At 46.4% G+C, this 27,805-nt stretch overlaps 1 protein-coding gene across 2 annotated transcripts in view; it reads right to left on the reverse strand.

Annotated features, from left to right (window-relative positions):
* Positions 1 to 230: 230 nt before the first annotated feature.
* The window catches only part of PPP1R16B (protein phosphatase 1 regulatory subunit 16B), a 73,883-nt gene continuing 46,308 nt past the window's right edge, over positions 231 to 27,805 (reverse strand). The window contains exons 2-10 of one of the 2 annotated variants that reach the window (XM_065414871.1): positions 18,145 to 18,215; positions 15,728 to 15,873; positions 12,204 to 12,307; positions 8,382 to 8,506; positions 4,814 to 4,939; positions 3,704 to 3,779; positions 2,528 to 2,657; positions 1,478 to 1,646; positions 231 to 752 (exon numbers count right to left, since the gene is read on the reverse strand). In XM_065414871.1, coding sequence (XP_065270943.1) covers positions 231 to 752; positions 1,478 to 1,646; positions 2,528 to 2,657; positions 3,704 to 3,779; positions 4,814 to 4,939; positions 8,382 to 8,506; positions 12,204 to 12,307; positions 15,728 to 15,873; positions 18,145 to 18,215 — 1,469 coding nt within the window. The remainder of the gene's footprint in view (positions 753 to 1,477; positions 1,647 to 2,527; positions 2,658 to 3,703; positions 3,780 to 4,813; positions 4,940 to 8,381; positions 8,507 to 12,203; positions 12,308 to 15,727; positions 15,874 to 18,144; positions 18,216 to 27,805) is intronic. The other variant, XM_065414872.1, reaches the window with a different exon arrangement.

The raw sequence follows: 27,805 nt of genomic DNA on the forward strand, positions 1-27,805 counted from the left end.
GTACTTCATTTCTCCACTATGGGCCTCACTCTGCCAGCCTTACTCATTTGATTGCAGTGGGGTTACTGGCGGGGTAAGGTACTATTCAAGATGAATGAGGCTGGCCCCATCAAGTCCTATGTAACTAAACTGAGTTCTCCCCATGTGGGGATGGAAACAGCCCATCCTCAGTAATAAAGCTAACCTGGCCATCCACTTTTAGTCTCCTCTGAGGTGAGACATGGATGACACTAGGAAATCCTGCAGCACCCGTGCACTTTCTCCTCCATTTCATCCATGGGAGCTTTGAATTTCAAGAGAGGGGGATCGCCACTGGATGCTGTGTAATAAACCGATGTCCCATTGGAACTGTAGGGAGAAGTCCTGGAATCAATCAGGTGCTCCTTGGCCTCGCCCCCATTCTCAACTACCCCACTCACACTGGTGCCAAAGTGGGTGCTGAGGAAGGGGTGGTTAAGCAGCTTAGCTGCAGCCCGCTGCCGCTTCAGTTCAGAAAGTGTTTGATGGCTGCGATCCTTGTAGCCACCCCAGATTTGCTGAGAGTCGGGGACACTGGGGCTGCTATAGGGCAGGGCTTGACTTGCATTACAGTCTGGAGCTGTGTGCATTTTCCAGACGTCCCCGTTGGAAACCGAGTACTGGTAAGTGCTGGCCGATGCCCTGAGTCCATTCTGGAGGGAGGATTCAGGGTCACTCTGTGTGCTTTTGGTAGCTAACTCAGGAAGGAGCATAGACTTCTCCAGCACTGAATTCTGTAATGAGAAAACGTTAAAGAGAAGCAGCTCCCAGAGTACAATCCATCCCTTCCACAGCTTCCTAGTCCAGGCCAGTCCCTTTTAATCCATTCCTGCAGCCAAAGAGTAGCACCAAAGGGGTGAAATTACCTCTCCCCCAGCCCTATTAGTTCATTAATGTGTGAACTTCAAATCCTAACTGGGACCAGTTAAATGTTAACATAGAAAGACAGTTCCACATTTGTTTTCTTTTTAAAAACCAAGGCAATTAAATGCAAAAAAAACTTGTCTTAGTTCAGCATGATGGTAACTGAATTAAATAAAGATCACCAGAGAGTGCAAGATCAAGTTCTTCTAGAAATATTGGCCCACCCACATTGCACCTACATGATGTCTATTAAATGCACATAAAAATACACACTGTTATATGAGAACATGAGTTTTTGCAATTGCCTGACTTTTTGGGTCAGATTCTGGCCTCATTTATTTTGTTGTGAATCCCACATCATTCCTTTCACTTCCAGGGCAGTACTCCTGATTTGCACCAGCGTAGCTGGAACCAGAATCTGGCCTTGTATTTAAATATGTGCCCTTAACATTGTCTTTAATATAATCTAGGTTCTCACACAACACCTATCACCATAGTGTCCAAGTACTCATAACCAACACGCCCATTCACAACTCTGGTTTGAGGCTCTTTATGAATTTTGATAGGAAACTAGAACATGAATTTGGTTCCTTACTGGATCTGTGTTCTCTTGGTCAGATCGAGCCTCCATGATTTCTCCAGCATAGCCTGAGTTTCTCTGTTCTTCCGTTGCTCCCATTTGCTGCCAGACAATGGCCTCCTTCTCATACTCCTTCCTGTAAAGGTTGGTTCGGTCCGAAAGACTCGCCCTCCTCACCACCTTCCTGAAGAAGAGAAGCAGGGAGCAGAGACTTTAGCAAGATGGGGCAGTGAGGGAGCTCCTCCTCACACGATAGCTCCTTCATATCCTTCTTGCACTTTACAGCAGCTTCCATCAGTGTCTAGGAGCACGTTACAAACATGAATTAAGCCTCAGAGCACCCATGTGAGGTAGAAAAGGTCCCTAACTCCCACATTACAGGGAGGAAAGGGAAGCATAGAAATGGTAAAGGAATTTTTCAAAGAGGATTTGGGCTCAGAAGATGAGATCTCACATACAGCTCTGCTAGTGGACAGCTTTCCACCCAGCCTCCCCTGGAGCTTTATCCACTTGTTTTGTTCTAGGAGAGGACCTGTGGACTGGTCCAGTGGAGTTCTGCAGGCCATAGCTTGAGAACTACTACTCTAAATTCATAAAGAAAAATAATATTCTAGGTAGACTGCATGTTCAGTCAACTTGCAGAAGAGTATCGGGATTCTGTCCTTCTGTTACCTATTGCTATACCTCCACTTTTCCCCACATCTCCAGTCATTAGAACTATCATGCATGAGAAGATCTTTTCAAAGCATTAATCAATGATGGAACAAATACCAATGATTTAGGAGATGGGAAACTCCCCTATCACCTGCTATGTTTTCCCGCACTGTTTGATGCACTGCATCATGGAGCCTACTTTTCTAGAAGCAGCACAATCTCCAAAAAAAAAGCTCACTGAACAATTGGCCCAGTTTCAGACTTTTGGAGAGTCCACTGAACTTCAGAGCAGACAGCTTTGTATCTGATTATACTGAATACTGGGTATTCTGCTTTCAAGTTTGGGACAGCAAGGATGCTATCCAGTCTAGTGTGTGGCATGATCTGTGGGAAGATCAATTTCGCACTCACCCTCGGCTTCCCGTGCTGGAGGTCCTCCTGCTGAGGGAGGACTTGTGCCTCATCTGGGATTTCATGATCACATCATGCTTATGTTTCAGCTCCAGCAGTAACACTTTGAACTCCTCTTCTTCACACAAGTCTACGGCACACACAAACCAAACCAAGCCATGAGCAGGACTGTACTAATGTGATACACTCAGCTGAATGGAACAGGGAGAGTGGGGGCACACATGATAACTACCATAATTAGACACTCCTGTGCCACCCTCAAAGCTGTGCCTTCTTGGTCTTCACAGTTTGGTAGAGATAATGGAATAGAATTGAGAAGGAAAACGTAAGCAGAACAGGAAAGCCAGTCCCTAAGGCAATTGGTGGAAGCAGCATTGTCTGGGGCACCTAAAACAGGACTGGAAAAAAGCACTGGAGAATATGCTGTGGAATTTAGCTCTGCAGAGGCCAGAGAGACCGACTTGATCCCTCTCTTCTGTGCAGTGTATTGTACCTCACATCACAAAGGGGAAGAGATGTTTTTTACCGTTGCTTTATATTTTGATATTCTAGAAATGTAGGGTGAATCCTGGAATCACATGGATGGTCTATGGGGAAGGGAAGAAGCCTTTGAGAATTTCTGTATTTAACCAATTGCTGTTCCCGTGGACACACAATGACAGTAGGTCAGCAGCTGGGGATAGGATTCTTAGAAACAGAGATTGGAAGTCGAGGTGTCAGACTTCCCTATCTCCCCACTTTCCACTCCACACCAAACTGGCTTGGAATCTGGCCACAACAAACCAGGGTAATAAAAACCACATTCTTCGGGCTGCACAGAGTAGGTGCAGAAGACCTGAAAAGCAGCAAACCATTCACAGTTCTGCAGCCGGCAGGTGGAAGGGGAGCCGGAGACACGTGGGCAGGGGTGTACGAAGGAGAGGCTGATGCTTCAAGAGCAAAGGTAACATTTTCAAAAGCACTGAAGTGACTGAGGCACTTATGCTCTTAAATCCCATTGACTTTCAATGGGACTTATGGTTTTAAGTCACTTGAAAAGAATCAGACTTTTAAAAATTTCAGCCCTGAACTCCAGCAGGCTAAGAGGCTCCCTGGTTTCTTTGTGCTGTCTGGAAAAATCCTAGGGATTTAGCCAGGATCAGAAATACCCTTACCCAGGACAGAATTTGAACTCACCTATTGGCATCTCATCAAAGGCCGTCCTGGCACTCAGGCTGGCCCCATGGGACACCAGCAACTCTGCCATCTGCATCTGCAGCAAGGAAAATAAAGCAATATTCACAGCCCTGTTTAGGCAATCAGTAGCTGCATATGATCTAAGGGACAAACTTATGGACCAGTGGGGTGCATGATTCATTGACACCAGGATCTCCGACTGTGCTGGTGAGTGTATGAGTGATCTCCATGCAAGATACTAAGCACAGTTCCTACCAGCTCAACCATTGGAAGATTTCCCACCAGCTCTCCCAGGGATAGCGCCTCACTTAGAATCACCAGGGTCTTAGTGAGACTCTGAGCTTAGATACCCCCCAATGCTTCCAGCCCATGGGCGGGGACCCCACAATTGGGAGTAAATCCACTCCATGTCTAATTGACAGGATGGCATTGTGTCCATTGGCAATGGACCCTGGCATGTATATCCTAAGGAACAATACTAGCAGATAGGTATCCATGAGATCTGGGAGTTGGAGGGAAAAAAACTAGGAACAAATCAATTCCTTGTATGTACATGTACAGGCAGAGAACACACTCCAACCCTCCAACACTGGCACAGTGAGATTCCCAGCTCCTCAGTGGGACCTGCACTCATTTCTACCCTAGGGAGAGCCTGAGGTATCAGACTTTAAAGGTGTAACATGTGGATGTCTAAAAAGCTAATTTTAGGTCTTTTTTTAGGGCTTTCTGAGCCCTGCACAACTGGTAACTAGGACCCCAGCATTACAGGGGGAGGGATACAAGAAACAGTGCCAATGACATTTTCACAGCATTCGAAAATCATCCTAAACAGTAGTTTTCCAACACATGCCATATGCAAAATATTGGCTGGTGTATGTGTGTGGCGGAGCGAATCATGGCATTATTAAGGCTTTTTTGGCACTTGTTTGGACTTGTTTTGCCCACACAATACACTTGCTCTGCTTGCACCCACAGAACACCTGGATTTTGCAAACAAAGGGAGTGTGCACTCTCTGGCCAGAGCACTCGTCCTCCGCTTTGAAATGCTGCCCTAGCCTCCCACTGAGGTGAACCAGCTGCACAAAATAGACTTTCAACAAAAATGTTTACCTGTCCCCAGAAGGCAGCAGCATGGAGAGGTTCCCAGCCATCCCAGTCCTGGATGTCTAGCCGTGCTCCATGGTCTAGAAGCATCTCAGCTGCATGCAGGTAGCCATTAGCCCCAGCTATGTGCAGCTAAGAGACCAGGAACAGAGAGTATGAATTGCTGTTTAAGGCTCATGAACTTCCTTCTTCACCAAGTAACCCAGGTGATGCCACTGCAGTGTCTGAGTTTAGACCAAGAAAAAACAGCAGCGCTGGATTCAGCTCCCATTGAAGTGAATGACAAGACACTGCATTGACTTCGAGGGAAGTTTGGTTGGACCCTGGAACACCATCAATGTGGTTTAGGTAAATCTCTGCCAGTGAAGGTCTTTGGGCTGATCTAAAAATGTCCTCCAAGGGTTTTTAACATGTAAGTGCTTTTTAACATGTATCAAAATAAAAGCAGCATCCAAAGTACATTTTAAACCAATGAAATCACCATCTATAACTATTTATGGAGAGATAAATGTAAGGTACTGTGAAGCTAGGTGCAATGTGGCAGGCCTCTGTGGTCAGGAATGAACCCCCCCACCAAATTTTGTATTTTTATCTCAAAAGGTTCTGCAATGCTTCACAAACTAAGCATGCAGCACCACCACAATGCAGCCAGCTCTGGGGTGGAGGATCACAGCTAAAGGGCACTCTGCACATTCCATGACAATGGGGAAAAGAGGACATTCTTCTGAGATGCTCTGGAATGGATCTCTAGGACCAAGTTTTCAGCCTGGCCATAGCCAGGCTTCCATTTCCGTGGCCACAGTTTTGCATATGCTGTTGCTTGCACTCTCAATTTAAGTGAATAAGATATCTAAATCCCTGACTGCTTGCAATTCAGGGACTCTGCATTTCAGATTTTGGTCTCCAACGTCTGATACCGAGAGCACAAATGGCATCTGAGGATCTTTTCTACTCTGTGAGGACATTTAGGTCTCTTTGGGGAGTTTTTCTTAATACTGTCTGTCTGCTGCTGTATCCTTGATCAAAACATACCCTCTTCCTGCTCCATGCTCTGTTTTGCAATTTATTGTATGCAAGTCGGCAGCAGTCCCTCCCCCTCAGAGGTAATTCCATTTCAAGTGGTGTTGTACGGGAAAAGAGAACTTCTACTCCTTTCTGCACATTCCATAATGGAGAAGGAATGTGGATCATGCCACAGAAATGAAATTATACCAGCTGTCTTCTCGACAAACTTCTTGGTGTTCTCTTGTGTGTAATTTAAGGGACACTCTCAAAGCAGGGAGGTCTGAAGCTCAATTTGCCCTTTTCATATCCTATCATTCTGCGTAAGAGTTATTTTTGTACTAAAATTCAATGCTTTTCTAAAAGAAATGCTAGCTGCCTGCACCACCCTACGAAAACGAGCCATTGCTGTCATGCATTCCAGACTAGAAGTTTGTGGCTGTCAGGTAATAAAAGGCAGTTGCAATAGTTTTTCAAAGCTGGTGATCATTAATATTGAGATCAGGGCCCCATTGTGCTAGGTGCTGTTCTAACACACAGGCAGACAGTCCCTGTCTCAGAGAGGTCACAATCTAAAACAGCAACATACCGAAGGTGGGGGTGAAAGGAATACACAATCGGATATACTATATACATTTGCATCCCCTCACTCTATTATAAAATATATGGAGTGCCAAATCTCATCTTCCCCGCAAACCATCATGAGCTAGCTCATTTCTTATAGGCTTTGCATCAGTGGTCATATCTTCATGAGGCCAACAGGGGGCTGCATGTGAGTGGGAAATTCTTGACTTTCACAAGCAATAGCCTGAAAGGTAAATGCAAGCTTGATCCCCAGGGGGGAAGTTGTCAAAATTATAACAGTTCTACTGTGCTGGTATGATAAGACAGAGATTTTAGGATTGGCCGACAAGCCAGAGCTGGGTGATGCTAATGGAATAGTCAAACAGGATGTTCAAAGAATTGAAAATTAGTTAAAAGGAGAAACCTCGGAATACCATGAAAATGTAAGCCCCGTGAAAGATTCCAGCCGCCAGAGTCTTATTTAGAAAGCCTGCCCTCCTCAGATTTTGTAACTAATGATACGGGAAAGATTTCTGAATCTCACTAATCAACGTTTTAGAGTTAGAGACTTAATTACACTGCCATGGTTTGGCCACTTGTGTAATGACATGACGGCGGGGGGGGGGGGGAGGGGGGGATGGGGCAAAGAGGGCAATTGCCCAGGGGCCCCTGGCCGCCGACGCTGCCATGGTAGCCGCAGACAGGAGCCCCAGGCCCTTTAAATAAAAATAAATTAATTAATTAATGGAGATATCCCATCTCCTAGAACTGGAAGGGACCTTGAAAGGTCATCGAGTCCAGCCCCCTGCCTTCACTAGCAGGACCAAGTACTGATTTTGCCCCAGATCCCTAAGTGGCCCCCTCAAGGATTGAACTCACAACCCTGGGTTTAGCAGGCCAATGCTCAAACCACTGAGCTATCCCTCCCCCCCTGGGTGGGCCGCAGGGCTCCTAGGCGTGCGCAGGGTGGTACCGGCAGTGGCGAAGGCAGTCGGGAGGGCATGTGGAAGCCCTGGTGGTGCTGGAAGAGCGCGCCCAGCAATGCAGCCGGCAGCTCGCTGGGCACGAGCCAGTGCAGGCGCAGCACTGCCCAAATGTCAGGCAGACAGCGTCCGTGGCATATGCGTGTGTGCACCAGCAGCCGCACATGGTGCAGCTCCGCGCCCATGTGGCGACGCCATGACAGACCAGCAGTAGCGTGTGGCCCGACTCCAGCCCACCCTGCATGAATCAAACCTCAGCCATCCGTTTCTAAGGGGCCAACTGACTGTTCTGTCCTGGGGCCTGGAATTGCTGTCGGTGGGCCTGTAGATACCAAAGCCTTCTCAGATACCTCTGAACTCAAATGTCAACTTACCAAGGTCACAGCCACACAGGCTACAATACACTACAGTTAAAAACAGTATTACTAGGGCACCCTAGCTTTTGGGGAAAGTTTAAGTGAGAGGCCAAACAGACTCCTTTGGGGCAACCAAAAATATATGGGGTCAGATCCTTCAGTTGGGCCTGATCCCACTAAAGTCAATGAGGATTTTTTTTCTCACTTCAGTAGAAGTCAGATCAGACACTAACGGGATTAGGAGTGATAATAGAACTACTGAATGGTTTTACTCAGCCTGCCCAAAGACTTTTCCAAAATTCATGCTCCCATTGGAGTGTACAGGACTCCCATTGTGGGATTTCTTTTGAAGCAGCTTGTACTGGACCGCTATCAGAGACAGAATACTGGACTAGATAGGCCAGTGATCTGATCTGTTACTACGTTCTTGTGAAGTTGGCCATTAACTCCAGTGGGAGCAAGATCAGGCCCTGAATTGCGAAGTCTTTACTCATGGACACCATTATTGCTCAAAGGAGATGACCTAAAATAGAAGCCACTAGCTTTCTACCTCCTCACACTGTACTTGTCCTTGGAGATTAACAAAAGACACACACCACTGACAGCCTCCTAGAATTCACACAGGTTGTAGGGACAGACGAGGGTGGATACTGTAGCAATTCTGCTCACCAATGTAGCACCTTGAATATCTGTCCTGTTCAGGTCTTGTCCTGCTGCAATTAGACCTCGGATGTCAGAGATCATGGCCTGCTCCGGAGCAGCCCGCATCTCATTGATTTTTTCCTGTGTGATGCCTGTAGTTAACAGGGAGAAAGGGAAATGGAAATGTTCTTTTCCTCTCCTGACCCAGTAAATAACAGCAATAATTGGGTTCAAATTCCTTGTCTGACCATATCTGCATGCTGAACATCAGACAGAACACTTGGCACACTCTATTGTACAGTACCCCCAAAGCACAGCCAGGTTAATAGTGCTCCTAATGGCGTGAGAATGATATTCCAGCAAAATCCTACCCTGGGGACAAGAGCCAGAGCAAATGTGCCCATGCAGAGCAAACAGGAGCTCAATTTTAACCCTCCCCCCCCCCCGAAACTCAGGCTAGGTCTACACTACGGGGGGGGGGGGGTCGACCTAAGATACGCAACTTCAGCTACGTGAATAGCGTAGCTGAAGTTGTGTATTTTAGGTCGACTTACCTGGCTGTGAGGACGGCGGCGAGTCGACCGCTGCCACGCCGCCGTCGACTCCGCTTCCGCCTCTTGCCGCAGTGGATTTCCGGTGTCGACGGCAGAGCCATCGGGGATCGATTTTATCGTGTCTTCACTAGACGCGATAAGTCAATCCCCAATAGAACGATTGCTACCCGCCGATCCGGCGGGTAGTGAAGACGTGCCCTCAACTTCTCTGCTTGGAAAGATGAGAGGCTATCAAACCCTGGTGGCTCATAGGCAGCTAGCTGCACAGGTTGAGAACCGATGGTGTAACCACTGTTTCGTTACCCCTTTGCATGCTAGAAGCAATTTTGAGCTGAGGCACTAACCCTTTCAGAGGTAGCCTCATTCCTGACCCGCATTTCCAGCAGGCCTAATGGAAGGGACCATCTTGGCCATCTGTGCAGGAGGCAATTATGTGCTGCATGGCTGACAGGGAGACTCCCCTCTCTGTGCTCAGGAAGCAGGCCCCCATTCTCAGAGGGAACTTATGGTCTATTTCAACCACCCTGCTACTTGCCATAGGATAGTCACTGCTTATGTGTATGTTACACAGGGAAGAGATTTGGCAAGGGAGAAAAATTGCAGCTCTGGAAGGGTAAGAAATCATAGAAATGTAGGACTGGAAGGGGTCTTGACAGGTCATCTAGGTCAGTCCCCTGCACTGAGGCAGGACTAAGTATTATCTAGACCATTCCTAACAGGTGTATGTCTAACCTGTTCTTAAAAACCTCCAATGATGGAAATTCCACAACCTCCCTAGGTAATTTGTTCCAGTGCTTAACTACCCTTACACTTAGGAAGTTTTTCCTAATGTCTAACCTAAATCTCTCTTGCTGCAATTTAAGTCCATTGCTTCTCGACCTGTCCTCAGTGGTTAAGGAGAACAATATATCACTCTCCTCTTTATTACAATATTTTATATACCTGAAGCCTGTTACAATGTTTCCCCTCAGTCTTTTCTCCAGACTAAACAAATCTAATTTTTTTCAATCTTTCCTCGTAGGTCACATTTTCTAGACCTTTAATCATTTTTGTTGCTCTCCTCTGGACTCTCTCCAGTTTCTCCACATCTTTCCCAAAGTGCGGTGCCCAGAACAGGGCACAGTACTTCAGTTCAGGCCTTATCAGTGCTGAGTAGAGTGGAAGAATTAATTTTCATGTGTTGCTTACAACTCTGCTGCTAATACATCCTAGAATGATGTTAGCTTTTTTTGCAACAGTATTACATTGTTGACTGATATTTAGTTTGGGATCCATTTATAATCCCCCCAGATTCTCTTCTTCAGTACTCCTTCCTAGGCAGTCATGTCCCATTTTGTATTTGTGCGAGTGATTATTCCTTCCTAAGAGTAGTACTTTGCGTTTGTCCTTAATGAATTTCATCCTCATTATTTTAGACCATTTCTCCAATTTGTCAAGATCATTTTGAATTCTCATCCTGTCCTCCAAAGCTTGCAATCACGGCCAGCTTAGTATCACGCGCAAGCTTTATAATTGTACTCTCAATGCCAGACCCAGGGCAGATCCCTGAGGGACCCCACTCAATATGTCCTTCAGCAGGACTGTGAACCATTGACATCTGAGTACGGTTTTCCAACCAGTTGTGCACCCACTTGATAGCAGGTTTGTCTAGGCTATGTTTCCCTAATTTGTTTATGAGAAGGTCACGTGTGATAGAAACAAAAACCTCACTAAAGTCGAGCTATATCATATCTGCTGCTCCCCCCCATCCACAAGGCTTGTTACCCTGTCAAAGAACGATATTAGGTTGGTTTGACATGCTTTGTTCTTGACAAATCCGTGTTGACTGTTACTTATCACCTTATTATCTTCTAGGTGCTTACAAACTGACTGTTTGATTATTTGTTCCATTATCTTTCTGGGTTCTAAAATTAAGCTAGCCAGTCTATAATTCCCTGGGCTGTCCTTATTCCCCCTTTTATAGATAGGAAAATGGGGGAATACATAATCTGTATAGCATATGCCCTTCAAACAGAAAGACGAAAACCTCAGCCCAATTCTGCTCCCATCGAACTCAGCAACCAGACTCCTACTGACTTCAGTGGCCGCAGCAGAGGGCTCTGTGTTTAAATGAGTAGGGAATACATGAACAGATGATGCTACCATCTGAGAACCAGCTTATGAAAACTGAGGGGGTAATAGCACTGGCTATTAGCCAGGCATAGTGAGGACAGAATGCACGTACTGAGACTAGATTCTATAGTGATGGGCACCAAAACGGACCTTAATAGATAGGGCAGATGCCAAGCAAGCTTTCTGCACCCACAGCTTTAACAACTAGGATGAGGCCAATCACTATTACATGGTAAGCTGTGCTTAAGACACTTAGGTGCACCTCCGGTGATGGTGCACCTCTGGTGATGGTGCACCTCTCGGGAGGGAATCATGCAGCTCAGTATGCTTAGACTGAGTCACCGGGCTGCAGCCTCCGTTTCCCGCAACCATGATAACCAGTCAGGCCCAGCTATACTTGGCATCTATAAGTCCTTTTCCTCCAGGAGTCTGTGATGAGCAGCTGATTAAAGTGACCCACAAACTGCTTCTTCAAAAGAAAGCATTATTTATTCACCCAAAGGTAGATAGCACACAGAGCAAAGGGATAAAACAAAACAAAAGGCCTGTGCACCTGGGGCTTGCCTAAACATTGTTCTCGCCTTGCAAGGTGTGAGTAATTTCCACTCAATCCAGACACCCCTGATCCTGGCCTGGGAGAAACAGGCAGTCCCTGTAGTCTTCTCAGTCTCTCTGTCAGAGAGCCCTCTAGCCGCTGCTGCCTGTTCATCTTCCTTCTTCTCTAGGCTGAGGTCTTTAATGGTTTAGTGCCTTTCTGATCCTAAGCTCTGGCCTGGGAAAGGTAAACTAGCTAGCCTGTCCAGAACGAAGAGCTAAACTCAGATCCAGGTTCAGATTTCAAACTCCACCACCCATCTCTCTCTCTCTCTCTCAAAATCTAAGGTTGTCTTTTCATATGAGACCCTTCACAGCATGGGCTCTGCTATAATGATCTCCATTAAGGGAGGCTGTATGGCTCAAAGGATTGGTAGCTGGATAGAACCTTTTACCATGGGTTACTATTCAGGACTTTATGAATTAGGCTCATGAAAGTGTGGCTTCCAACAGCTGCCAAGAAGAAATGCAATGCAGTGACTTCTACTTTCCTCAATAGGAGTACCAAGCACTGAGGAACACAAAAACATGATTCAATACTTTATTAACCCACTTCCAATGTATTTTGAGTATTCCCATCCTTCCTTACCCTGGTATGCCATGCAGGTCTCAATGACATCGAGGGTCTGCTCATCTTCACAGAGATCATATGGCATGTTTCCATCTGCATTTACTGCCAGCAAGTCTGCCCCACTGCAAAGAAAAAGTCCATCATGAGGAAGTGGCACCAATACACATAGAAGGAAAGGGAACCTCAGATGCTGCCCTATAACAGACAATATCCAACAGGTCATGGCAGCTGGGATGATTTCTCTGAAGACCAAGCTGGAGTTTTAATAGTAATGTCTCATATTTGGTGCCCAAATACCTCCAGGATTGGACAAAGATATAAAAGGCGGTGTCCATGGGACCTATGAAGGATTGACATGGGGAGGTACATGTCCTGAAGTAGATGTATTCATAGAACACTGAGCCTCCTCCATGGGATTTGGGGCTAGCGGATCTGGGCTGTGCATGGCCCCAGCAGCCTCGCCTGCTACGCTCACACTCCTCTCTCCTGCACTTTTAGGAAGGAACAGGCCAATGACCCATCAGTGCCAGAAGCAACATCTCACAATGAGCCACTGTAACATCATTCTGGAACACAGCGCCCAGACATTAACAAATCTTTAGTCAGTGGACACTTGGCTGGCCGGTCCTCACTGAAAAGTTCTGAGTGCCAGGAGGGTTATTGGGAATGTAGGTGGGGACTAAACTAGTAATTCCTCTCTGGGCAGACTTTTGTCTATTACAGGGTTTCTTGCTTCTTCCTCTGAATCTTATAGTGGTTGCTGTTGGAGGCTGAATACCCAAGGAGATGGACTACTATTCTGATCCAACAGGGTAATCCCTGTCCGTGTTCAAACTCTAGGCAGTCTGGTTGTGTATTTTATATTATAACATAGCTAAGGCTCGATCTGCGATGGTTACAGCCTTTGAAGGAAGGCAGACAGCATCCACCAGCATTTATGTTCTTGTTCATTTTTCTCTCTCATCAGCAGAGCAAATTACAATATAACTTACACTTGCAATGTATTATAGTCAATTTAAGCAGCTACCAAAGCATGGGACCTGACATCCTTTGGAAGCTGCTACCTTTGGTGGTCTCTGGGTTCTCTATTCAGGCATCAAAGCCTTGTGATGCAGTGTCCTTTGATCTGTGAGACCTGTTGCAGAAGCCTTCTTTGATCACAATAACCCCACACTATGCCATTTACTGCAGAAAACCTGTTATCCCTCATCCTTAGAAAGAGACAACTGACAACTCATCTTCTGAACATGGACCATGGTACAATGTTACTACCGTATTGGTTTGCCAGTGTCTGAGTCAACAGAGGGCACCCTGCACCCACCCGAATGGGATGGACCAGAACAGATGCTCCCAGCTTCCCAGTCCGACCCTGCTTGCTTGTTATCCCTCATGCTACATCCTTTCCTATAATCACAAGATAGGATGTTCCAGGGCCCAGCCAGGATGCAATATCCATTCCCACCTTTCATTTATTTCTGCACTCCATTTTTATCCTCCCTCCCCAAAACTTTCAGGTTCCCTCCAATTTTATCCCTGGGCTTGCCCAAACCTTGAGGCTACATATATAGCTGCCCCAAACATTAGAGCTATGCCTGGCCGAATTCCATTTTCATTTTTTTATTATTTCAACAGACAATGTTTATTTTTAAGATTTTTTTTTCTATTTTTATCGATTTACATTTTCACAGTTACGGAAAATTATGGGGGTCAGACAATAATTATTTAATGAAGCAGATGCTAAGATTTATCAAGTGACAGCTTTATAACTATTAAAACACATATTGTCAACATCACATGTCAAAATACACAGAGTAAATATCCTTAAATCAAACTTCAATAACTTCTCAAGCAGCATTTTTTTCCACTTTGCCTATCTATAGATTTCAATTACTACTGATGGAAATATCTTTTAGTCAATGTGTGTGTATGGTGAAATTGACGTTTACCAATAAAAAAATCTAATCTTTCCAAGCCTAATTATAGGCTAAGAAAACTGCAGGAAGCTCCCAGCAATGGATGGGTTTGTTCAAGGTCATGAAGCATTGCTGCATTATCTTCCTTACAGATAGAGTCCTCTGGCCAAGAAACAGGGGCCAAAGTCTGAACCCAAGTCTCCCACCTGGTAGTGCAGTAGTCTAGGACAGTGATTCTCACCCAGGGGTCCGCGGGGCCCCCGTGACTAAAACCCAGAGCTCAATCTCCAGCGTCCCCTGAGGGACTGAAGCCAGGAGGGACTGAGGGACTGAAGCCCCGATCCCGAGCCACCCCTGCGGGGCTGAAGCCAGGAGGCGCGGGGCTGAATCCCAGAGCGCCAAGCCCTGGTGCTCCCTGTGGGGCAGAAGCCAGGAGCCTATGGGCAGAGTTGGGGACATGGAGGGCATTGCCCCCCCCCCCCCCAACTGCAGCGCAAGAGCACGGCAGTCCCAGGGGCAGCTCCACACCTCCCCCACCATCTCCTCTCCCCGCTCGCTGGCCAGGTCGGAGGCGGGAAGCCGGAGCAGTGCGGGGCAGCTGGAGTTTTTATAGCATGTTGAGGGGGCCTCAGAGAGAAAAAGGTTGAGAACCCCTGGTCTAGGGTGTACAGAAAGGGGAGACAGACACTGCTTGTGAAGGGTAGCACGTTAGCATACAGGGCTTCTTCTCAGCCTGCTCAACCTCCAGCCAAGGCGAGAGACAGTTTTCAGTACAGAAAGTGCAAGGTTTTCATGCTACAGACAGCACCTGGGGACACAATTGTATGGTTATTGAGACCTCCTTGTCAGCCTCCCTTCAGATAAGTACAATTTAGTGTGATAACCCTAAGCTGTACTATGCTACGCACTAACACTGGGCCTCCTGCTCACCCGAGTGCAGAGAGCACAAAGGGCTTAAACATTAGGGCCTTCGCCCGAGTGCTCTAGGCAGGGGTGAGTGGGAGGCCCAGTGTTCGTGCCCTGTGTGGTGCAGCTTGGCTCTCTATAGCATTTGTGCTACGTGAACACCTTGTACTTCCTGTGTCAGTGTTTCTAGCCTTGGCTGAAGGACTGGCATGGTGCGCAGGGCATTGTGGGGACACTATGCACAGAGATGAGTTTCACCCTTTGTCGTTTGTTTTTTCTGGCTATTCCTCTTACTGCACCTTTGCTCCTGGCCCACCTACTGCGAGCAGAAGCCTGGAAGCATAGAGGAAAGGTGAACTACAAACATCCAGCCAGCAGACAACAAGCCACATGTGACAGATTGAAATCCAAATCCAGAGGCTTTGGTCAGACAAGCGCCTGCCCCCTTCAAAGCAAACTGATCCAGGTCATCCTCTGTTTTACTGTTTTCTCCTTAGTTTTTCCTGTACTTTCCCTACTCTTCCAACCCAGGCATCATTTCCTAATAACGAGCCAGCAACGTGTAGCCTTGACCTGGCCAACAAGCACCATCGGCCTGATCCTACAAGGTACCAAGTGTTCTCAATCCTACCAACAGCTGTGGAAGTTGTGAGCACTCAGTAGCTCAGAGGAAGCAATCAGGCCCACCAAGAGATACACAAAAAGGAAGCAGGGGCCACCTACTGCTGAATTAGAATCTTCACCAGGTTGATGTGACCACAGGTAGCTGCTGCATGCAGTGGAGTCCACAGCTCATTGTCCTTTGCATTGACATTAGCCCCGTGGTTGAGGAGAAGCTTGACTATCTCTTCGAAGTTGTCTATGCAGCACTGGTGAGGGACAGAAACAGAGGGGATAATTTTTACTTAGAGTTTGTAAGTGATCACAATACCACAAGCTGCATCCTCCACAAGAAACAATTGCTAAAGGCACAGTAACTACACATGGTGCAATAATTTCATCTGGGATTCAATTAATGCCAGTAATGCCATGGTTCTTGCCTTAACCCCAAACTGTGCCCTAACAATGACTGATCCTTTCATGGGCTTGGTGGGGTTTTCCTGGCATGACTTCACCTGCTGGCAGTGAAAGTAATGAAACCTCCAGTGTCACAAGCAGAAAATGTTCCCCTTTGTCTGAAGAACAATGACCCTGTGGAGAAATAGCTTTTCTTAAAGCAAACGTCCCTGCAGCATGGAAGAGAGAAAGTCATTTGTAGACAAATCCCCATTCCAGCCATAGAGTCAACGAGAGCATTTACAACATGGACTGGGAAAGGCTGAGCTCAGCAGAAGCTCAACTGCCCTACTGCTGTTCACTGCCGCCCCTCTCAGCAGCGAGCAGGAGGCTGCCTGCTGGCACTTCTAGTCACTGCAACTCCTGTGAGCCAGGAGCAGTTAGATTCTTCTTGTGTTTCTGTGCTAGAGACCAGGACTTTCTAACTGGGGAAGGAATTAAAATCGGTTTGATTTAACAAATTGCAGTTTAGTTCAGTGTAGTCCCCTGTGTGGACGCTTGGAAAATTACTCTAAGTGCCTGAGACCCAGGGACCTCATTGTGCCAGCTGGCAGAGGGCACAGGGGTGCATAAAGGCTGTAGGGATACCCTGGGACTGGGGTCTATATAGTGGTTTGCCAAAGACTGTCGTGTAAGGTCTCTAATAAAAGCCTGTGTCACGCTGGTCAGCACAATCATTGTGAGCTGTAAGTATAGAAAACATGGAAGTTTACATATGTATACTAAAAATTGTGTTCCCTAGGTGTGAGAGCTAGGCAGTCACAAAAAGGTGATCCACATACTTCTGTCAGGCTGGGGGGAAGAGACGCTTCTCCCTCTGACTGGTCATGTGCAAACTGAGTATTGTCTGGTTCACAATATATTCCCATTGACAGTCTGAGCAGAATGCTAATCAATAGGTTGCAGGGGTTACAGGAAAAAACAAAAGCAGCAGGGGTTATCATGTTTAAGATTAAAGACAAAGAACTTTTGGAAGTATATCTGGGGCATAGATGAACTCCCAGTTATCCTTCACTGGGGAAGGCAAAGCTGCCAGTGGGCTTGGCCTCATGAAAAAAGGGTCACAGCCATCTGGTTGAAAAACACGGTGAGAAGGACTTTGGGGTATGTGGTACCTTATTAGACAAGAGGGCATCTTGTTAGTTGACTTCAGACTCTAGAATGCGTGTTATGATTTTGTTTTATATGTAACTCGGTGTTTCTATGTAGCCCTGTGTTCCCAATATTTCTGTTTGCTACTGCACGAATCTTTACTCTTTGTTAAATAAACTTGTATTTGTTTTCTCTATAAAAAAGTGCTGTGTGTTAATTGGAGCTGTGATCTAAAATGAACTCGTAAGCTGTGGTTTACTGTTCCTTTTAGGGACAGCGGGCCTGGTAATTCTGTGATTGTCTGGTGGATAAGTGTCTGGCCATGCCAGGGGATGCTCACAGGGCATCTGTTGCTTACCTGCAGAGGGACAGCAGAGCCCAAGTGGGCTGAGAGGGGAGTATTTGTGCTGCTTGGGGACGAGGTTGTCAGGGAGCTGACCCAGGCAGGTATAGACAAGGACAAGGTGCCTCACAATGCTGGGTACATCTGAGGAACATCACGGTGCCTTAAATCTATGTATGAGTCTCCACACAAGAAGGCTGCAGCAATTTACCCAAACAGCCAGTGCACTGATTGAACCAAACCTATTTCAAAGCCCGTGAGTAGCTCAGCCTTGTGGGAGAGTCGAGTCAGCTTGCCTTTAAGAGCTGGCAGCCTAGCCTCATGGGGATCTGCACAGGTGCTGCTTTTTGTATCTGGGCCTAAAGTCCCAAATCTTGCCCGAGGTCCTCTCTAACGGAAGTAAGTTTTGGGTGTAGGGAGAGGGGCTCTGAGCTCAGCTTAGCCCCAGAGGACAGGATGCTGCAACATGTGAAGACTTCAGGTGTTTTATGGAAAAACAAGCAAAATACATGTGGGAAGGGAACCCTCCCTTGTCTCTGTGAGATGCACTCGCAGATGGCCCTGCACAGACACACTGGTGCTCCAGCACCATGGAAGATGTACACATTAACAAGCAGCCTAGGATGGTGAGGGTAGCTCAAGGCCTCACCTGATGCAGTGCAGTGAGTCCATCTTCATTGCACAGGTCTGGGCTGATATTGTTCTTCAGTAAGTAACACACTGCAAGTGAGAACAAAAGGAAGAAAGGAACTTCAGTTTACCAATCCTGGCTACATCTTTCACCCTCAGCTCTAACCGAATCCTGGCCACAAAGAAACATGATTGTAGATTGTGACAAAGCCATGGCCACCTACCCACTCCAGGTTGTCACTATGCTGTGCACTGGCAACCGGGATCATTGTGGCAACAGTGGGGCTAGAACTCTGGTCCACGGGCTGCAAAAGCACAGGCCCCTGGCACTTGAGTTACAGGAGAGTTAATATGGCACATATAACATTGTGCTGCCTGATTCTAGCCAGTAGAGGGCATGCATACACAGACAGTTTTTCACTAACTTTACTCTAAATCAGTGGTTCCCAAACTTTAACAGCCTGTGAACCCCTTTCACTAACACATCAAGTCTCACGAACCCCCTCTTAAAAATGAATATTTCCAGGGATTTTCTCCTTTACCGGAGTATAAATTATAAAAGCGGTGATCTTGGAAATATAAAATTTGTTTTTATGACATGCTTATTACACACTATTTATTATTAATTATTATTTATCATTACAGTACTTTTATTACATTATGAAAATGGCAACACTCTTCCAAGATCTCACTTTCGTAGCTTGTATCACTTTGAATAAGCCTGTTATAAGACAAGGCTCCTATGTTTCATCAAGGAGTATCAGATGTGAAACAGCATAAAGGTATTTAATAGACCAACTAAAATAGTTCCTTCTACACAAGCATTCAGGTCTTGAGCAGTCCGGGCAAACAGCGCACGTTACAACAAAGCTTAAACTTGTTCTTCATAATAATTTTAAAAACAATACTAGCTGCCTATTTAGTTTTAAAAACAGCAAAAAATATTCACCTCCCTTTCCGTTTCTTATAAGGAGTCTTGAAGTTTAAATCTCCTCAGTGTGATAGATATGCTTGCTTTGATTTGCTTAGCTCTTGGAAGTCCAGGGGCTCTGGGCTGCTGGCCCCATGCTCCCCGGGGTCCCTAGGGACAGCCACCATTAGGGAATTTTTTCCCCGAGAACCCCCTGTAACATTTCACAAACCCCAGTTTGGGAACCACTGCTCTAAATGGAAGCTTTACCATAGAGTAGAACCTCAATTTTATGAACACCAACCATATGAACAACCAACTATATGGATAATTTTTCCAGACAAAAATAAAATAAAATAATCCCATAACAAAAGTGATGTCAATGTCACCCCTTCACATTTTGATGCCTTCATTGCCTTGGAAATCTCTTTGCAGTAATGTCAAGGACAAGACCACGATGCAGGGCACCAAACTGTAACTTATGCCCCAGACCCACTGTAATTTTCCAGTGTTCAGTTTTATGAATTCCTCGATCCAAACTGCATCATAAAATAGGAGTTCTACTGTACCTGGGATTGTAAACTGCACAGGTCTGCTTCAGAACAGTTTGGAACTCGCATTTTATTTCACTGCACCATACCTGAGCGCAGATTTCACTGTGCACTAGGGCCGATTTTTTCCAAAAGATAATTTTTGCTCCCATCTTGATGCCAAAAGAGCCTAACTTCCAGCCAGTGTGGGCACCCACGCTTTGAAATTCGGGCCCCTGTCAGGAGTCACGGATTTGGGATACAAGAGTTGAGGCACCCAGAATCAATCGTCGCTTTGGGAAGTCCTGGCAGGTCTGCAAGATGCAGGCATAGCTTTTGGTACTTCACACAGGTCCGTGTATGCCTGTGGGACATCACAGGATTTTAAGATGACTACTGATGAGTTTGTTAAAATCCTGCCTCTTTCTACAGGTATTGTCAGTTTTTTAAGCAAGGTTCCTTCTGCTAAAGGAAAGCTTCCAAAAATATTTTTAAACCATCTACCCAGTGCAAAAGCAGAAAAATCTAGGAACTGACCTCACACATGGTAACAGCAATGGCCACAAGATAAGTACAGAAGGGTCTCATCAAATATCAGCTGATGGCCAGTATGGGGAATGTTTCAAGTCATTTACACGGAGGTTGTGATGGCCTACACTTGTTTGCTGTGGTTTAGTTTTTTAGTTTCTGTAGCCTTATGCTCTTCCCAGCCACATGTCACTGAGCTAGCAGGTTCATAACAACTTCCTCCCTAGGGGCAGAGATGCACCAGCTACTTGTATCCCATCATGTTCCTTGGCAGGGGATGTAATCATTAAGGGAAACCAGAGCTGTAAAATACAGAACACTCATGAGGCTAAGAGGGCAAGAACAATCTTTACAGCCTGCAGACAGGAGAGATTGCAACACTGGCTATTCCCAGAGCAACAGCACAAGCAGGAAGGCACCTAGTTTGGACTAGTCACTTTCCTCCCTACAATCCCTTTATCAAAAAGGGAGCGATTAGGGAAATAAACCCTGCAGTGTACACACATGAGCAACAGACTTCTGTGCTCTGCTCAGAGAACAGCAATGCTTAGCACTTGCATTCAGAGCACTATGCAGACACTATCTAGGGCAGGGGTAGGCAACCTATGGCACGCGAGCTGATTTTCAGTGGCACTCACACTGCCCCTGTCCTGGCCACCAGTCCGGGGGTCTGCATTTTAATTTAATTTTAAAAGAAGCTTCTTAAACATTTTAAAAACCTTAGTTACTTTACATACAACAATAGTTTAGTTATATATTATAGACTTACAGAAAGAGACCTTCTAAAAACGTTAAAATGTATTACTGGCACGTGAAACCTTAAATTAGAGTGAATAAATTAAGACTCGGCACACCACTTCTGAAAGGTTGACGACCCCTGGTCTAGGGCTATGCCTACACTATGCACCTTTTAGCGACACATCTGTGCCGCTACAGCCGTGCCGCTAAAAGGGGTACTGTAGCCACTCTTTGTCGGTGGGAGAGAGCTCTCCTGCCGATAAAAAACATCCACCCCCGACGAGCGGCAGTTTTCGGTGGTAAAACTTTTCGGGGGAGTGTTTTTTTCACACCCCTGAATGACAAAAGTTTTACTGACAAAAGTCCATTGTAGACAAAGTCTAGTTCTCACAACTGCTCAGAGAGGCAGGGAATGCCAGGAGGTTCTTATCCTCATTTTAGAAAATACGCATGAAGGGTTCAGACCCCTGTAAAGCCCTCCAGTTTGAGAAGAGGATCACAACATGGTCAAAGTTTGTAGTACAGACAAGATCGTAGGGATGTTCTGTGACCTGCTATAGCCTCGGTCATGGCCAAGGCCTTAGCCCAGTTATGTGACCCAGTTAGGTTTCCTCTACACTACAAATCTGAACCAAGGGATAATCAGGAACCCCAATCTGGCTGTTTATGCGGTCTAGTATTTTTGTAGGGCCTTTCATCTCTCCAGTTCAGTTTCCCCATCTGTAAAATGGGGATAAAAGTACCCACTGCTCTCCAACTCCAGCCCTTTCTGTACTCAGCAGTTTTGTAGTCAGGCACTTCAGTGCTTTGCCCACAGACACAGAGGAAGATGGCATCAGGAGACTAGAACGCCAGAGTTCATTCCATTCCTGTGCATTAGGCACCAGGCCACCTTCTCTTCCAACACAAATTATCATGATGTAACTGATCCAGTGTGACAACCTGGTGTTGAGATATGGCCTAAAGCTTTGCAGATTCCTCTTTATATTTAAACTCAATGCGATATTTTCTTAGTGTGCCAGTTTGCTACCAACACATTCTGCCCTCAAGTCACACAAGCAGGTCTCACTGGGATGAAGGGAAATATAGTCAGGTAGTCAGACCAGACTCCTGAGTTCTGTTCTATTCCTGATTTTTGCCACTCACTGATATTGGCTAAATCACTTAACCCTTCTGAGCCTCAGTTTCCCCATCAGAGATAGGAACAATGTTCCTTCCAGACCTCACAGAGGTGTTGGAGGATTAACTAATATCTGCAAAGTGCTTTGGAGGTCCTGATGCTGTTGAGAGCTTGATGTCGGGAATTGCACAGAGAAAGCTGTTTGCAGCACACACTTTTTCTTGGTCCTATAAAATCCAGGAACCATGTTATATATTCTTGGGCACCACCAACTGGCACCGTACCTATTAACTATTGAGAGAGAGAAACAGAGCACTCCTGTCATATATTTATTCCTTGGAATTAAACACACACAACACAACACCAGGTTTAATGGCCAATCTAGGCAGCTCACACCTTATGCTCAGCACATGGACACCCCACAGTACTTACACACTTCCCAGTTCTGAAACTGTCTGCACCCCTGCCAATACGTCTGATTTAATGACTATGCTTCTCCTATTACTGGCTAACCCCATCTTCCTGCTCTAATAATAGGATCTGACTGATAGACCTGTCACTCACCGGTGGATCTGGTTTTTTGTTATTTACTTTGGATGTGATGCCATTAGGAGGCTTAATTCAATCTGGCTCATTTCAGAGCCATTGTGTACTAATGTCATGTGGCTCTATAATCATGTTTTCCCTGCTTACAATTATTTGGGCAAGTAAACGCTGGCAGATTAACCTTACAAGTGCTGTCGTCCATGCGGGAGGAGCCGGGGCATCAGTGGAACACCAGGGTATATGCTGAAGAGTCCATATACTCTCTGCTTGTGTGGGCAAAGTTCATAAGGCACTGAAAGAGTTAAGGATGGTTAGCAAAGGACTGACACGAAGCTCATGTGCAGCCACGTGAGTTGACCTTTACTACAAGACGTATTATATTCTCCCCTTCCACAGACTCAGCAAGGTATTATTCATGCTCATGAATGCAAGAGAGAGACTGCGCTGGCTTGTGCATCGCATTCCCTCCAGGCCCAGCCCTGCCCCTGCACCTTAGTCCTGACAGGAAATGCCTTGCGATGAACTTACTCATAGGCCAGGTGCGCGAAAATGAGGGCAGCACTGACAGCCAAGGACTCCTGACTTGGCCCCCCAGCTCTGCCACAGACATCATGTGCCCTCCGTAAGGCTCAGCCCACCTCTCCCCCCCTCTCTCCCCCCCCGGCCCCAGTCTGTAAAATGGGGACAGCGGTACTGACTTTCCTCACAGAGGGGGTAAATGAGGTAGTTAATGCTGCAGAGTGCTTTGAAGATAGTGTGCTACACAAATTCTGTATGTGGTGGCTGCCTAGAGCTCCATTTAATGTGTGAGGCAATGGGGCTGCTGTCATAACAGCACTGGGACCATTCCCCTTACTCAGCAACAGGGTCACTCTTCACCAGCATCCTTCAACCGGAAAGTTTCCGCACCTGGGGTTAGCCTTGGAAATACCCTTCCCTGCTATTTCAGTCCAGGGTTACTTAGGGCAGGGACTGTGGAAGTCTGGTCATGTGGTGGAGGCCTTGGGCCTGGGTTCAATTCCCAGCTCTGCCACGGACTAGATTTTCAGAAGTGCTCAGCGCCCGGAAACTGCCACTGAACAATCTGAGCTTTTAAAGGCAGGCCTCTGTAGGGCCTGACTTTCCAAGGTGCTGGGCACCTGTCAGACTCAGTGGCTTTAACTGAAGTTATGTTGCTCAGTGCCTTCGGAAAAATGAAATCAGACCTTCATCTGCCATAGACTTGCTGTGTGACGTGGTCAAAGTCGCTTCCCCTCACTCTGCCTCAGTTTCCCATCTGCAAAATAGGGACCGTAAAGCACTGAGATTCTCGGCACGTATACTAACTTTCAGCCAAGTGTCGTGATTTTGCCCCTTAGCTGGCCGGGGGATAAGTGAGTCCTCCTGTGCAACGTCCCCCTGACTCTGTTAGAGGATCTCGAGGCTGAGAGCATCTTCAGGGCTGTAACAAGGACCTGGAGAACCCCCTGGGGACAAGACAGCCCAGAAAGCAGGGAGCCGGGAGTTAGGTAATGGCGAGCCCTGGCCTCCACCTCTGGAGTCTAGGGGCAAAAATTTGCTTAGCGCAGGACTGAAAATGCGTTTGGTGATCTCTGCTTTGTTCTCAGGGATTGTCTGACTGGATTTCCAACCCCCACTCCAGATTTAGGACCGTTTCCATGGCTCTGTCAAAGTATTTGTATGTCCCCCTCACCTTAGTATCTGGGCACTTCACAAATAATCAATTTAGCTTCTCACCTTTGTGCGGGACGGAAATAGCTCTATCCAACAGATGGGAAATTGAGGCACCACGAGAGGAAGTGACTCGCCCAGTGTCCCACAGCAAGTCTATGGCAGAGGTTGGAACAGAACCCTGACTCCCAGGACCCTGCTTCAGCACAGATCCATCCCTCCTCTTTGAGCAAAGGAGGGCACGGCCAGCCCCAGGGGTTCCACAACACTCAGCCACTGATCCCCAGAAGCCTAATCCAGAGGAGTCCTCTTGGGGAGTGATGTGAGTTCATGAAGCGTGGTGTTCTCTGCCAGGAATGTCAAAGAGGGGACCCGCTGTGACGCAGACACCTGTCAGTTAAGAACTGGGCTGAGAACACCCACCTCATTTCACAGGGGCCATGGAACAGCGCTCAGGGCTTTCATTTACTCCCTGCTGGCTGCCTACTCATTCACTGTTTGTTCCGCCCATTGAAATCTTATCTTCCTTTTCTCTTTGGCACAAATCCCTCCATTATTTCCACCGTGTGCTGGGCCTGCGTCCTGCCTCTGCCCCGTTACACCGGTAGCAAAGGAAACAGGTGATTACCCGCTGCGCTGCCTGCCTACAGAACAACTGCAGAGCAGGCGGCAACACCAGGGATTTCTGCTTTGCTGTCGAGCACAGAGGCAACCTGAAAGAACTGCAAGCGGCAACACACTGCCAGTTAATAGCGAACAGTGCTGGGGGGGAGCCCAATTAAAGATGAACGGGAAAGCTTTGAGGCTGGGAATCTGAACCAGTAAATCCCAGTTGGGGGGCAAGGGAGGGGGAGTGAGAGGTGTAAGAGCATCTTAGCCCTATGCCATGGGTGCCTCCTGGGGGTGCACCGTAAGAGTGAGCTGTGCAGATGGGCAGAGGGCAGGAGATCTGGGGCTTCCCCTACAAATAGCTCTGGCAGATCCCCTGAGATGTGTGAGCCTCCTGGGCCAAAGCTATTGCCACTTCCATGTGGGGAGGGGGAGCAAGCCCCACCTTCTGATGGAAGAATTAGGATGAATACAAGTGTGTTGACTTTCCTATGTCCTAAGCAGACACTCCCACATGGGGAAGAATGAGGCACTTAGAATATCTTGCAGGAAACCAGTATGCCTAACAGTACCAAATAACATTTACTTGCTTAAAATGCTGTGGCATTAGCAATAGACCCACTTACCAGGGATGCATTCAGTCAGTTCTAAAAGTTAGAGTGTAACACAGGACACTAGACTAGCTGGACCATGGGTTTGATCCGGTACGGCAATTACGGTCTTTGACAGTGGTCAGCACCAGATGTTTCAGGGGAAAGTGCAAGAAACCCCACAGAGCATTAAACAAGATGAAATATATATATACAATGTCACCTTCATTCTTTTAACAGGGCAAATAAGAAGTAAATAAGTGGACACCAACAGGTCAGGCTGAGTTCTGCATGAACAGCATTTTAACACAACCCAGGACCAAACAAAACCTCTTAAGATGTTGCAATGGAAACTAACACTTTGAAACAGATCAGTATTGCCCTGCAGCATTTGCAACCCAGATGTTGCAGCACTGTGCTTGAAGAAGAATCTCAAACTTTCCGTAGTGGGTGCCACATCTTAAGGGGGAGAGAATGTCTCCTGGGCACCTCTTCTCTCATTTGCAATCTGTCAACTACATCAACAGATGGGAAAGTAATATTAGGAAAGGATTTATTTTCAGCTTTTAATAAGATCTAACAATTGAAGACAAGCAGAAACAGCCAATACCAGCTATGGACCACCAGCAAGTCTACCATGGATCACAGTTAGTGGGTGGCTATGCTAGTGGCATGAGTGGACCATTGGGCCACTCTTTGCTGGGGCTTTCTCATGAGAACAGCCTTTATATATGGAGCAAGGAACTAGGAGAACATTGTCCTCCACAGGGAAATGGGAAGGGCTACAGTGATGAGAACTGTAAATCCGTGGATAAATAGAAACTGCTTTTACTATCTACTTAAAAATGAGCTTAGAGAACTCAGAACTGCTATGGGCATTTTCAAGAGAGTTCAGCATCCAGCAAGCAACTCCCATTTTCACACACACAATTAAGTCCTTAAGAGAGCTCAGTGCCCAATGCGCTGAGCTCTGTTATAAAATCTGGCCATAATTATCTGTAATTGATAGACCCATTGATATGCTGTATGCACCGAGCAAAAAGATGGTGAGAAACAGAGACGCCCTCTCAAATGGAATACAGCAGTCACAATAGGAGCCAGGTGAGCAAATCATTGTGAATAATTCATTATGAATTATATTCACAGAATAATAATTCAAATGCATTTTCCATTATTCTATCCATTCTAACTATAATTAAACTTCTCATGCTCAAGAAGATTTGACATCAATGCAGTTTCTGCATACATTTAGTCATTCAAATCTACACTATATTAAATAAAAGAGCTCCCATGACAACTATGAAAATACATCTCTTAAAAACTAACTGATTCCAACAGCTACCCCCCATCACACTAAACTGGCAGCTACATAAACAAAGCACTTACTGAGCAACATCAAACCTCCATTTGAGACCCCCCAATCTCCTCCTGCCACATCCCAGCATGACCTATTTCCTCCCCAGACCATGGGAGTTGGGGGGAAGAGATGATAAAGCAACCTATACTCCACAGAACAGTAAGGGCCGTAAAGAAGACGCACCAAAATGTAAGAAGCTCACTCACTTTAAGAGGCATTGTCAAGACTGCAATGTAGTTCCTTAGGCCTGAGATGTTAATATAGGTGTTCCACACAAGAAAAGTTTTGCCAGTATAGCTGAACTAGCAAACCTTCTAGTGTAGACGCAGCTTATACCAGCAAAAAGAGTGCTTTGGCCTGTATAACTTGTACCAGTCCCCAGACCTAAAATAAGATATACCAGCACACTTAGGCCTGGTCTATACTGGGGGTGGGGAAGATTGATTTAAGTTAGCAACTTCAGCTACGTGAATCTTCACTGCGGTAAGTCGACGGCTGACGCTCTCCCATCGACTCTGCCTGCGCCTCTCGCCCTGGAGTCGGAGTCGACGGGAGAGCGCTCGGCGGTCGATTTATCGCGTCTAGACTAGACGCGATAAATCGACCCCCGCTGGATCGATCGCTGCACATCAATCCAGCGAGTAATGTAGACAAGCCCTTACAGAGACAAGGTGGGTGAGCTCAAAACCTGGTCTATCCCACCAACAGAAGTTGGTCCAATAAAAGATATTACCTCACCCACCTTCTCTCCTGGAACCAACATAGCTACAACAACACTGCATACATATACCAGCAAAAGCACTTGCGGCAATATCAATGCATCTACACTAGGGTTTTTGCCAGTGTAAAAACTATATACAATAATAATAATCACACCTCTAACTGATTTTACCATACTGGCAAAAGTTTCTGGTGTAGACCTGGCCACAGGCTCCAATCCTGCAGATATATGCACAGGGTTAGCTTTAAGCACACAAGCTGTCCCATTTGAGAGAGCAGAACTAATTATTTTGTATTACTGGAGCACCTTGCAGCCCTAGTTATGGACAGGACCCCATCGTGCTAGGTGCTGTACAAAGGC

Source organism: Emys orbicularis, chromosome 12, assembly GCF_028017835.1.
Source record: "Emys orbicularis isolate rEmyOrb1 chromosome 12, rEmyOrb1.hap1, whole genome shotgun sequence".
In the NCBI taxonomy this organism is placed as follows: domain Eukaryota; kingdom Metazoa; phylum Chordata; order Testudines; family Emydidae; genus Emys; species Emys orbicularis.